General features: G+C 57.5%; 3 protein-coding genes across 3 annotated transcripts; 2 read left to right on the top strand and 1 right to left on the bottom strand.

The window, feature by feature from the left end:
* Nucleotides 1–3,578: 3,578 nt before the first annotated feature.
* On the bottom strand, nt 3,579–4,293 carry B0H64DRAFT_94625 (uncharacterized protein). The gene has a single exon (XM_062809006.1). The coding sequence runs from the start codon at nt 4,106–4,108 to the stop codon at nt 3,680–3,682; it is 429 nt and encodes a 142-aa protein (XP_062662730.1). The 5' UTR covers nt 4,109–4,293; the 3' UTR covers nt 3,579–3,679.
* Nucleotides 4,294–6,586: 2,293 nt separating this feature from the next.
* B0H64DRAFT_371600 (Homeodomain-like protein) lies at nt 6,587–7,513 on the top strand (the record flags this gene model as incomplete). Its single annotated transcript, XM_062802168.1, has 1 exon — nt 6,587–7,513. The coding sequence occupies one exon, from the start codon at nt 6,587–6,589 to the stop codon at nt 7,511–7,513; it is 927 nt and encodes a 308-aa protein (XP_062662731.1).
* Nucleotides 7,514–9,204: 1,691 nt separating this feature from the next.
* On the top strand, nt 9,205–10,629 carry B0H64DRAFT_94630 (uncharacterized protein). The gene is made up of 2 exons (XM_062809007.1): nt 9,205–10,159; nt 10,216–10,629. Exons 1-2 carry the CDS (start codon nt 9,321–9,323, stop codon nt 10,250–10,252), a joined length of 876 nt encoding a protein of 291 aa, XP_062662732.1. The 5' UTR covers nt 9,205–9,320; the 3' UTR covers nt 10,253–10,629.
* The last annotated feature ends 2,809 nt before the right edge of the window (nt 10,630–13,438 follow it).

Genomic DNA, 13,438 nt, shown 5'->3' on the forward strand with positions numbered 1-13,438 from the left:
TTGGCCAGTAGTCGGCGATGTGCTTCCCATCACGGAGAAAAGAAGGGGGGAGGGGTGGGTGTAATCTGCGAAGCAACTGGTGGGAAAGTGGCAAGTGAGACGTCCATTCTAACGGTATCCCCGTCCATTCACACTCGAAAACCAAACCTTTTTCTGCACAAGGCCCACCCACCGTTCGTTGAGCCTGCTGCCGATGGCAGTTAGTGGCCCTAACCGTTGCCGCTAGCCATGGCGCCCGCTCTTGGACCAAGCTGGCTCGAAGTTGTGCCCCTTTCCTCCCATCCCTGCCCCTGGCTGACCGGCGCTAAGTTGGACGCCGACAGGAGGCACGCCCGCTACGTGAGGGGAAGGGGGGGCAGCACGCGAACAAGGGACGGAGCACGGCGCTGTCCATGAACCGATAGAGAGACACGCAGAGGATGAGAGGGAATACGGAAGCCGGGCCCCGTTAAGGAGTGAGCTGGCCATGGATGTGGAGCGGGGAGAGGGGAGGAGAAAAAGGATTACGAATACCTCTCCCCCGTAGTCTATGCTGTCCTGTCGGGGGAACAATACCAACAAGACGCTGCGAGGCTCCAGACCGCAACGTCGAGGGGCGGGACCAATGTACGTCCAGGTGGACGCTCCCCCTCAATAACCGCAACAGCCCCCCTCCCCTCCCTTATCGCTTCCCCGTTTTCCCGCGATTTGCTTGCCACCTGCTGCATGTCTCTCATTCCTCGCGACCCTAATGGTCCGGGTGGTTTCTTGGTCTATGGGCATGGGATTCTGGGGCACCTCACTGGGCTGTGACAGGTGCCCGTGCCGTTGGGATCACGCCACAGTTCTGGATGTCTGTGGTACTGGATGTGTGTGTGCTGGCAGCGCCGAGAACAAGGTGAGACATGGGGGAGTCTCGGATGCACGTCGAACAGTCCGTGGCGTGAAGCTGTGTGGATTGGGTGGGTGAATGGCCGTCGGGTGAGGGTTGGGATCTCTGGAGATAAAACGAGAAGAAGGGTGATAGGACAGGAGCGGTGAACTGGGTTGTGCCCCGGGGCAGCCTCGTCCTCGGCGGAAGGCTTGACTTGAAGCTGTGCCCCAGGGCTGCGGGCGGGAACTCCGGGTCTCATCGATCTTGCTGAGCCGAGCTGAGATGCTGCTTGTGGGCGGCCGAGAAGGGGCTGCTACCGAAAGGGTGCTTGATTACTGCCCTCTAGTTATTCGCCCCCGCCCTTCGTAGCTCCTGGATATTAGCTGAGCCGAGCCAACACTGTGACTTTCTTAGAGCAACCAAGGCAAGGCGGTCAAGCGAAGTAAAGGGGCAGAGAGACGGGAGCAATCGCATCACTTGACCTGCCCCATGCGGCTGCTTTTTTACGGCACGCTGATGCTGGCAGTCTCAAGGGAGCAGGGCCGGCCCCTCCTCCGGCCTGCTTGCTCAGAGAGAACAACAGTAAGTCATGGAATGCCCAAAACCTGAGCTGGACTGGCCGCTTCCTTTGGCCAGCTCGGGAAGGGAGGGAGTGGGGGACATGCGAGAGAACAGGTCTGCGGGCTTCTCCACGCACTCGAGGTTCAAACTGCATGAGCCACGTCACAAAGTTGAGCAGGGTCGGGGCTGTCGAAGGCCGTCACGACGCTCCCGCTGATTGTAGACCGGCATGACGACTTCAGACTCAGTTTTGGATGTGAGGGAAATCACAATCTTCAGGCCGGAGCAGCGGGCCAACACTCAGCTGCCCACGATCGAGGAGCATTTTCCTCATGGGGAAGATGGGGGTTGATAATCAACCCATCTTGCGGTCCCAGCCAGCCGCCGTGTGGATCAGTCTCCTCGCTTCACCTCGTTTGAGGCGTACCGGTCTGTATGTCATCCACTAACCGTTGAGCACGGCTACTCAGATGTCTCAGCGCGGCGGGCGTGGCCGGACGGCCCCAGCTGGGTGAGGGCATTTCTCTGCCAATGAGTGAGGCGGGGACGACCCTGGTATGTACACACACTCTCTTTCAGTCAACGGCCACGGCCTCGGGCGCTGAATGAAGGGCGGACAAATGCGCACCACCTCGTTCCTTGACGACTGATCAGCCTGGGGTGTGTCCGGAGTTACACCACACGGAAGAAACCAGGACCTGCCCTGGGAAACGGAAGGTGAAACGGCTCAGGCCGGCAGCTGGAAGTGGCACCTTCTCATTGTTGTGTCTGTTGCCAGGCTCTCCGCCCTTGTTCGGAAGAAGGGGGACTTTTTACTTGCCGCTCACATCCCGTCTCCAGGCGGCTCTGGGTTTGAGCTGGACAGGGATCTGACGCTGGCTTGTCGATCCAATGGAATGGCCGGGACGACAGAAAAAACTGACATGGCGGTATTGGCGCCTGCATCGGCCAATTTGTGGCTTCCGGAAGTGGGGAGTCGTGGAGTGAGCAGCAGGGCGATCGATGAAAACAAAAGGGGTGATTGTGAACTGTTTCTCGTGCTTCATGACGTTGAAGCCGTTGTCGGCCATGCAGAGTGACTTGACTGGTGAACGCGTAGTTATCCGTAGGTATGTACCTGAGCTACCTCAGCCGCGCATATACACAGTGAGATTACTGTCCGGGACTCACACAAATTCGCGATCTCAAGTGCTTCACCTGACATTGACGATGAGATCATGATCGGATTGTGTCCTTCTATTTTGAGACCTGGTCGATGCGTTCATACCTGGGATTGCTTGGAAGGATTTCACTGACATGTTGAGTGGATATCCGAAAAAGAACGGAGGTTGCATCGCGTCCTCTGGAAGCCCTGTCACCGAGGGGCTCCCCAGCGGAGAAAAGGGGAACGACACACCATCATCCCCGCAAGGGTCTTTCTCACACTTCAGGGGCCCAGAGGGCAATCTTTCCGCGTCAGAGGTAACGGTAACAGCGCGGTAAATTACAACGGGCAAGGGGGAGCCGGCCGCTGGCCTGGGCCACTCATCCCAGCGGGACGGGGGTGTGAGGGATTCCCGATTGGGATGCCGAGGCGTCCAGGAGGCAGCTGAACGTTCGCTAGATTTCTCCAGGAACGGTTAACGGCTCAGGTACGTACCGGCAGGGGCTCCCGGCCATCGGGCAAGGTGCGCCACTGAAGATCTGTTTTGCATGATTGGATGCCCCCGACCCGGCGCTGTGTGACAACGGTTTTTTGCGTCAACGCTAGGGGCGGATCCCACCCCCTTCCCGGTCCCAGGTCGCCGAGTCGGGCTTTAGCCACATGTGGTGCCCGAGCTGCCGGCACCCTCACACACAAGGCTTGCTCGTATTGGCCGGTAACAGCCATGTCCATCGGCGTTTGTTCCGGACGGCAACCCGCAAAACGACCGGCATCAGCGTTTCCTTGTTACCGCAAGATTATTGGCAGGCGGTTGATCGTGGGGAGATCGGTTGAATGCCCATTGTCCACGAGGCATTCACGAGGTCGGGAAGAGGATGAACCCCGCGTGCAAGAGGGACGAACAAAACGTGTGGACTGACGATTCGCCGCAGCCTGGGTCGCTGCTGGTATCGGTGTGCAGTCTGTCCCAGAGGCGGCGACGACGGTGTGTTGGCGAATAGGGATCCCAGGGCGAACGGGACGATCATGCAGGCCAGCTGCACGAGACGACCGAAAGCACGCATATTGGGCGCGGGCAAGTGAACTGCCGCTGCTTCTGCTGGCTGCCCGGTCCCCATCTATCACGATCTAGCAATCCCAGAGGTCGCGGATGTGACAAGCTGCTGGTCGAGGGTGCGGTGCAAGAGGGCGCAAACAAGGACCAGAGGGTGGGCCGAGGTACTGTGGCTTGGTGCTTGGCGGCATGGGGGTTTCGTGCTCTCTCGTTGCATCGACAGAGGAGTCGGCGCGCTCAGGTGACTCGATCGAAGATTTGTTGGGCCTTGTGGGTGCGGTGCAGAGTCCTGAAACGACACCAGATTTTGGTTGTGCAAGGGGGAGCGAGATTGCGGGGGAGCTTCCTTTGGGAGTTTGTGGCTGACTCCCCCCCCCCCCGCCAGCGGAGGAAACCACGATCCATACGGTTTCAGGCAGTGGCGGAATGATAACTGACCGCCCCGCCCCGCCCGGGTTGGCAAAGAAAGAAAGAGCAATCGTGGCATTTGAGACATGTGGAAGGTTCGCTCAAGATACTGGCTGGAGGGAAGAAAATGAGGAAGAATTGGCCACCCACCACCCTCTCCCCGCCCACAAGCTATCGCCCGTTGTTTTCGGAGAATTAAAGAGAAACCTGCTCCCCTGCCCGCCCACGAGGAGCAACTGCAGATTCCCCCGCAGGCAGTTGATCGAGACCTCGCTAGCCCGGATGATTAGTGCGCCTAATGCGGACTCAAGAGAGATCGGGTTCTCCAAGTTGGTTATGTCGCTAACCAAAGCTGTATTCTGGTGCGTGCCATGTCATGTCCCACCCGCCCAGGAGGCGCAACTCCTGTGTCGGTACTTTGTCCACATGTACGTACAAGTATGTGCATACTTCGTACCTATTCGTCCACACCATACATACGGGATTCTGCCCATACTTGGTATGGAGGTATTGTGCATGACATGAGCGAGAGCGAAGGCGGGAGCGTGCCGCGCCTGCTGTCCCTCTCCATCTGATTGATTGATGTCACCTCAGAATTCTGGTCTCGAGCCTCCCCGTCCGCCTCGGCTCCTGTCGGTCGCTGGCACAGGAAGTGATCCTGCGTTGACTGTCTGCATGGGACTTCCCGTGCACGGGCACCAACAGCTGTTTTAGGGAAGCTAGGCGCCGTTGCGAGTCGACAAACCCCGGAACGTGCATTCAGCCGGCCGCGAACCCAAGTGAACGGGTCGCTGAAGCCACCCGCAAGGATCAACACGGTCCGCCTCGCTGGGTCACCAGGGCTGTGATGTGGTTGATCAAGAGGGAGGCCGCGCAAGAAAGAAACCCCACCTCGGATCTCGAGAAGCGACGGTAGGTGCTCGGGACGGTCTCAATTCCGCAGCTACCAGCATGAACGGAACCACGGCAGAAGGATCACTCAGTCTGACGAGAAGCAAGAAGAACCCGAGCAAGGAGGTTAACTAACGAGATTGATGAACCAGCCGCTGGATCGACCCCCTTCGTTGAGTCCTCGACGAGGAGATGAAGGGCGCTGGAGCCGAGCATCTGCGACTCGACCGAGCAGCTGAGCATTTACCGATTATGCGTCCCATTGCGAGTCGAGGTTGCCCGGGGGAGTGGCCGGTTGGCCGGATGGGCCCAGAGAGAAGGGATGCGACCCGACAGCGTGTTTCGCTTGTCGATGCCGTCTCGGTGCCCCTGGTCCAGAGGGTTGTCGCGCACTCGGCCCTGCCTATAATACTGATATCATATATGCCCTAAGACATGGGTTAATAGATCAGCTCGTGGTCTCGCGACTGCTCTGAAAGTGCCGTACAGAAGCGAGGGTGCTCTGCATCCCGTCTTCAATGCGGTTCAGGTGCGTCGAACTGAACTGAACAACCCGATAACTAGCGTACCACCCACGTTGTTGTTTTTGTTACTAGAATTGCCCAAGGGAGCTTGACTAATTTTCCCGTCCCAGGTTGATGACCTGCATCTGTGAGCATCATTCCCAGCACCATGGCTCCCGAAGGACGGGTTGTAGCACCTCAATATTGCACTTCTCTGCTCCGGATGCAGAGATATCGCTGACGCATGAAGAAAAATCGTAGCTGAACACCTCTCGACATGGATTCAAATCCACGAAATTGAACAAACGGGTGGTTTGGGAGTAAGAACTGCGCGTAATCATTGCTCTCCTTGGAATGGGAGATGACGTTGATCACGATGCCGCAGTAAACGACCTTCACGGCGGACCGATGACCGTCGGCGTCGCAGAATTCACCTGGTCGAGCCAAGGCGAGTCATCTGCGTTTTGGTAGTATTTTGGGCCACTCCATGAGTCTCCCATGTTGTTTCTGAACTGGTCGTTCGTACTCGGATACAACTTGTCCAAAAAAAAGAACCCCGGTTTGACGGGGATAGCCGTGTGGCATGGGATCGGTACGGCAGCGGTACGTATGTATGTACACGGTAATACGGCTCGATAACTTGCATCCCAGGGGGGGTCGTAACGTGTTCTCCCTCCTGCCCCCCCCAGAGTTGCTTGGCAGCAACCCGCCTAGGGGCCCCTGGCGAGCTTGACCAGGCCCACATCCCGGGCGAAGTCGACAGGGCCCGCGTTAACTTAACGCCCAAGGCACTTGCTGCCCACCCCTCTGGCGTTGACCCTGGCAGCCGATCGTTTGGACATGGAGCGCCTTGCACTGACTGATCACTATTCTCTCCCCACGCCATGCAGATTGCCTTGGTGTATATGACCCCCCCGCCCCCTCACCCCCCCTCCGTCTCATCAACTCTGTCCAGTCCATCGGTAATCCGTCCACTACTTGAACTCGACATCACCGACTCGGTGCTCTCTTGGATACTTTTACCATCGTCACTATTAAACGAACAAACATTCCTACAGCCTCAACTTCCTCCCTCTATCTCAGCCTCTCAAACGCACCTCTCGACGCGGCTCTTGAACGCCTGGACCTCAGGTCGACAATCTCTTGTTTCAACAACCCCCACCACAGCATCCATGTTGTCGGAACAGGCTCTCAACAAGCGGAACTGGGAGGGGAAAGAGGATGTTCTCCTCTTGGAACTGCACGCTGCTTATGGGCCGAACTGGACTCGCATCGCAGGGGGGATGGGCATCCGGTCGGCCAAGCAGTGTCGGGAGCGGTACACGCAGCACCTCAAGCCCGGACTCAACCGCTCTCCCATCTCGGACGACGAAGGGCGGCAGATCATGAGGATGGTCAGCGAGAGCGGGCAACGGTGGGCACAGATTGCCAGGAACCTGGGCACCAACCGCAGCGACAACCAGATCAAGAACTGGTGGAACGGAGCCAAACGCAAGGAGACGTCCAAGAGACAAGAGGCGGGCCAAGAACAGCACAGCCAGCGTCAGCAGTACCCTCAAGATCTCTCGCCGTCGTTGGGACTCGCTGCGCTTCCCGAACGCCGCGGGATCCTCCCTCCTGTCCCTCTTGACCTCCCCTTCGAGGTCGCCCGCTCCCGGTCCTCGCCCGCTCGTTCCTACGACTCGGAGCGGCCCCCGTCCCTCGTGTCGGACAACGGGTCATCCTGGAGCATCTCGCAGCCCGCCTCCGCATCGTGCTCGCCCACCACCTTCTCACTGCCACCCCTCCTCTACGCGCCACCAACACCACCAACAGGCAGCTGTCTCCCCGCCCCTGCCCTCCTTAGCCATAGCTTTGGGCCGGGCCCAATTCGCCGGTCGTCCGAGGTCATGCAACCAAACACCTACTCCCCCCGTAGCCACTACGTCACCACGGCACCCAACACGCCCATCGGCCGGGCTTCGATCTCTTCGTCGCGCTGGGAGCCGTACCCAACAAAGGGGCGGAGGCCAAGCACTGGGTACTCGTACCAAGAGCACGAGCATGATAGCGAGGGCGAGAGGAGAGGCAAAAACTCACTCTCGTTCCTGCTTAACTAGGGGATCTGACACATCCTTTTCTCTTGGGCTCTGGACGGCGTACACGGTTGGCATTGGCGTTTTCTCTCTCTTCGGGTGGCGGTTTGTCACCTTGGAACGGATACCTCTCAGCGGATGAAAGACAAAGGGCATTTGTCGGGTCGGTTTATTGCTTCGTTTTAGGATACCCAGTTTCCATTTCACTTTTTTTTTCTCCTTTCCTATGTCGGTCACTCGCCCGTCATTACATTATTACCCAACATCCTCGTCTTTATTGGATGCCATTTTCCTTTGTCGTATATCATGGGCTATGTGGGCACGGGCAGGCGGCAATGTTACGGAAAATAGGGTACGAAAGTGGACATGTCTTGTACAATAATAATTGGTACTCAGTGCGAGTTACCCAGGAAGAATACCTACCTACATAATAGCGGTCGATGCCGCGCATTTTCCGACGCAAGAACGAGATTACATTGCAGGCAGTGAATGTGGACCATGCAACTTCATCAACAGCCTGCAGAGTGCCAGTTGTCCTAATGAATTTAGTTGGCTCGGGAGATGGTGGTGACGATTTCCTCGTGAGGGCGGTGTCAAAAAAAGCAAGTGCCCTCCAGTTTTGCTATGTACCTACCCTACCGTCCCTACTACGAAGCGAAAGCAGCAAAATTGGAAGGTGGCACCTCATGCGCATGAAAGGTGGAAGGGCCGACCGAGTTTGCCGCGTCCCGTTTGGGCCGGGGTTCATCCCGAGTTCACAAATGGGAGGTTTCTCTGGAAAGAACAATGGATGCCAGCCTCTGTACACGGGTACTGTGTAGATGCATCAGGGCTTAACGTTAACATTTTAACTGGGGCCTCGGCCCTGGGACCGAGGGATTGGAGTCTGAACGACTTTCCAACATGGAAACCCCACGAATAATACAATACCATGATCAAAATACGGCAATGGTCACGATAACCAAATCCTCAGCCTTTTTGATCCAGCCACCGGAGTCTGCGCCGTTGATTTTGTTTGGTCGAGAATTGTAGCATTTGTTATTTCCCACCCCCCAGCCAATCTCTCTCAACCCACCACGCCTCGAAAGGCGGCGGCCATGACTCGGATCGAACCAGAGCACGGAATGCTACCCACGATCAGCAACACAATCGATGACATCGGACCCGGGTCGCACGAGCTGAACCAGCCGAAAAGCAAGAGCTCCCAACCACCCATCGAGACGATCAGATGCCTTGCAGAAGATGATCGCTACCGCTTCAACAGCCTTGCTGCCGTCTATCCTGTTCGTTACACACGGTAATATTCCCCGTAACACCACGTCAGAGCCGAGCAGGCGGATCACGCCCGTGTTCCGTGTTCCGTTTCGCCGGTGCCCAAGATGATCGCCGGTACCCTCGCCGACTGCCCCGTCTTTCTGAAATTCCCTCTGCGAACGCCAGACACCCGTCCCTCCTTCCCAGACAGTTGGGGCGAGCTGAAAAGCGGTTCCAGGGAACGAGATCACCCGCGCCTCGACATGACATCGAGGAACGTGAATGGCTGGAACTTGCCAGTCCCGCCCACGATTTCCAGCCCTGAGACAGCGATACCCCGGCATTGGGGACGAGGACCACAGGGGGGCCGTGGGTGATCTCAACGGCCCTGGTCAAACCTGCGAGTGCTGCCCCACCGAAACCGCCTCGCCCTCCCTTTCAAAATACCGGAACGGCGGAGATCCGTGCCAGTGTCGCCGCACTATCCGCTTCTTGGTCCCAAACGCTACCGTCCTCTGGAACGAAACCGCCCAGGCCTCCCCGCGGAAGCAACGCGGGGTGGTATTTCCTTTACCAAATGCAACCTCGGGAACTACCAGGTCGGCGACCTCGCAACACACGGATTCGAATACTTTATACCGTCTGTGCGACCCAAGTTGCAGATCCCGCGATTGCGACAGAGCACACGCGCACGCACACACTCTGTTGTCACACGCCGGCAGAGGAGAAGCTGCGAGAGTTGATGTTTGCGGGGAACCGTCGCCAACTTGGCGGAGATATCGTGACCGACTTGGATGGAGGCTGCGCCGGGGTGATGCCCGAGCGCACAAGGTCGTCCGGTTTTTTACAGGGCGAAACCCGGCAGTTTCACCGTTCTCATGTCGTGCACCTCGAAGAGAACACTTGGAGGGGGACCGACCCATGGAACATTGTTTTGACTTTCCCGACTCTTTTCAAACAGCCGAAGCGCCGGGGCGAAGAAGCCACCGCAGCGCCCCCAGATCCATTTCGATTTCTCTGCAGGCCCGACGCCGTTTGCATGTCAGAAAGCAAAGCTTGCATCCTCCAGATCACGGAGACCGATTCCCGGGGTGAAACAAACCCATCCGCAGAAGAGCGGAGAAGCATGACGGAATGGGACCGCCGTCACGGAACCAGAAGTCGGCGCCAATCTGTTCTTGAAGAAGGATCTGCGCGAGGATTCCACAATCGTGGGCCCCTGTTGACAGAGATCGATCCGGATACGTCCACGGCTCGCCGGATACTCACACGGCGTCTAGCCGACTCGAGAAAGTGGAGCTGGGCCGCAGCCGTGTCAAAATTGCAGTGGGAAGATCATCTGCGATGGGACTGTGTGGATGGCATTTCAACTTCCCAGGATTTTGCCCAGCTCGCGGCAACTTCCGGCCGACTCGCGTGAGTGCTTCCCCGACCCTCCATTGCAACGAACTGGCGTGAATATATCACCCAAGAGACACTTGCGACCCCCGGATCGAGCGAATGGCATAACTGGGACCTGAATCCATTGTGGGTTTGGTCGGGTCCACGGGTCTCGACTTGGTCCCGAGTTCCCTGAGTTCCCTGGCACACAGGCGTTGAGATCCCTGTGTGCTTACCCAAAGTTATCCCGACCACAGTTGTCGTTACACCAGAAGGATCATGAATCCAGCTGCGCTCGCTCAATGAACAAAATTGGTGACACGGCCGCTGGACTCCGCCGATCGGCTTTGCGACTGTCGCAAGAAATCCCCCGAGGTGTTTTGTTCCTTGCAAGATGAAACAAAACATCGACCCAGCGCCTCATGGTATATCTCCACAACGAAGATCATTGACACAGGCAGCTGATTGGTCAAAATACGAAGAAGACCGAGTCGTGACGCTGGGCAGCGCCGTTCTGTGAAATCCCCGTCGCCATGTGCTCAACTGAACACCAACGGTGGCCCGTTTCCCCACCTCCGAGCGCCGTTTTCTTCAATAGCGCGCCGATAGCGTCCCGGGCCGGAACCAGACAGCAGACGCACGGGAGACCGTTGAGCCGATTTAGCCCCCTGTTCTCTTTCGTCTGGACCCACCACACTCTCAAATGGAGGGGAGCGCACGAGCGGGAGAAGTTTCCGCCTTTGGTGAGCGCTCTCCATCCGAGCCGACCCCTTTTCAGCGCCATCGGGGGTAACGAAGCTGGTAAGCTCACAACGAAAAACACCAACAACTCCTCCGATGTGTGAGTGCAAACGGGTGGGTTTTAGCTTGGCGATCCTTGCCTATGGGGCACTCTGTGTTTCTCCTCGGCTGTTGTGGGGTTGTTGAACGTGCACCAGCCCAGCCACCAGCCCCATCCGGCATACAACAACAGTCTCCTCTCGGGAACCTGGCGTGCCTGGGCGCCGAGCTCAACGAGGTTCCCGTGAAAGAGGACCGTGAGGACCAACAGCAGAACCGGGGATGCCGATCGACCATTACACAGGATCTCCTCGGCGCGGTGGCGAGAAGGGCCGATCGGTTGGGAAACTGTGCCAGAATTACACGCGGTGTGGCTTGTGCCAATCACCCGCGCAAACCGCGCGATCGGGTCGACAGGACTGAAGTGTGATCGCCGTGCTTACGTTCGTTGGAACGGGAAGCCATTTGCCCATGAAAGAGCCACAAGGCAACCGCTCAGGGGAGGAGCTCGAGAGGGTGGAGTCCCGCCGTCTTTCGGAGTTCGGCCCAGAGGGCGTTGGGGGTTTCCACCAATTCACGGCTAAACCAACGGCATGCGGGACTACCAAAAAGTTATGTGCTGTGTAGTTATTCTGCATCCTGCTTCTGAAGCGCAAGCCAATACCACGGCGCAGTGGCCTGTCCACAAAACGGCGCCGGTCCGGGCGGATTCCTTCTGGAGGACGGCATCGGGTAACTCATGTCTTGGAAACGCCGCCGCTCACGTGGAGGAAATGACCGCAGTGAACTCCTCTGCCCCTGGCAGTTCGTACATACATACCAAGTACACATACCACAGTATCCAAGTATGGACAAGCAAAACACAGAGGACCCAATGATCCGCCAAGTGTCGTGTCAACGACCCCCTTGTTCACAGTCGACCGCCAACTTCCAACTCAGGGAAAGGAAAATGAGAGGAAATGAAGATGGCCTCTGGCTTCAAAGCACGACACTTCCCAAGCGCTGGCCATAGCACGAAGCAAACAAGGATAAGTCGAACAGCGCACACGAAAAACGGGGACAGCGAATATTTTGACAGCCCAGATCGGAACCCCAGCGCAGCCAATCAAACAGCAAGGCCTCCCAACCCACGCGCTTGCTGGACCCCCCGACCCGGCGATCTGGGCCCCAAAACGGCTTTTCGCGTATCGGGCCTACCAGCGGCCCAGGCGGCCCCCTGAAACCGACGGCCGGCGGTGGGCGCGCGCGGTGTCGGATTGGCGGGGAGCGGTATGGGAATGATGCTGCAGATCTCGGATCGAAAGAGCCTTCTTCTTCTCCTGGGGGGGTTTGGGTTTGATCACCTGCCTTTTTCGGTATTTTTTACGAGTACTACGTGCTGTAACTCACTCAATAACCCGTCATCAAAACTTGCCTGCGCGTGGTGGCTCACCGGTTGATGAGGTGTCGTCGTCAAAGTGGGCAAATTTGCCGGAGAGTGAGGCGGCTGTTGTGTTGTGTTGTCTTGTGTTGTGTTGTGCTGTGCTGTGTTGTGTTGCCGGTTAGTGAGTTATTGCTGCGGATGCAACGTGCCGTCCCGGGCCGGGGTTGAGTCCGGGCGGATTGGCATGTATGCAAACGGAGACGCACACACAGACACACACACACACACACACAAACATCTCTTCACAATTCCCCGGTTGGGAAATGTGATGGGCGCAACGTGAACGGCAGAGCGCCGATGCGGTGGGCAGGCACACCGGCCGTCATCGGGACGTCGGGGCGCGGGGGATGGTCGGGCCGGGGGGGGGCTTACATTTCTTTGCCTGTCATTCCCTCTCCCCATGCCTGTTTGATGCGGTTTGCGTGCTGCATCATGCGTGATGTGATGATGATGTGTGTGTGATGTGTGTGTGATGCCCGGCGGCGCGTGATGGGTGTGTGTATGTATGTGTGTGCGTGCGCTTGTGTGTGTGCCCGTGGGGCGGTTTCTGGGCCGTTTTGGGACGCCGATCTGGGCCCCCCAAGGGAATATACATATTGGCTGCTGCCGCGCGGGAGCGTGCAGGCGGGACGGGCGATTGGGGCGCCTTTTTTTTTTTGGTTGCCCATTGTCTCGGCCCGGAGACAGGTCCTCGGGAATACTTGTCGTTGGGCGGGTAGGGGCAGTTTGTGAGTTAGTGAGGATCGACCGGCCACTCCGGTTGGGGGCGTTTGCTGCTTTCGGCTTTTTGTTGTTTTTCCCCCTTGCCGCCCGCTTGTCCCACGTTGAACTTGACTCGGCTGGCTTTGTTATTTACACAGTACCTACACAGTACACAGTAGGCATTGTCGACGGAGTCGTCATTTGACTCTGGTGGCTTCGGCTCGGCAGTCTCTAGACGAACGGCTTCGGAGGATGCTGATGTGATACAACGAACGTTGAGATAAGCGTTTAGGGGTTGTCATACCAGCGCAGCAGTCGTCTGCTGCCCCCGTCTCCACTGGTTGATATAGCGTATTTAGAACGTGCTGGGAACCGTGTGAGCAGGATCAAGTGATTATGCATGTGCGTCG

Source organism: Chaetomium fimeti (genome assembly GCF_033439085.1).
Source record: "Chaetomium fimeti strain CBS 168.71 chromosome Unknown B0H64scaffold_2, whole genome shotgun sequence".
Lineage (NCBI taxonomy): Eukaryota > Fungi > Ascomycota > Sordariomycetes > Sordariales > Chaetomiaceae > Chaetomium > Chaetomium fimeti.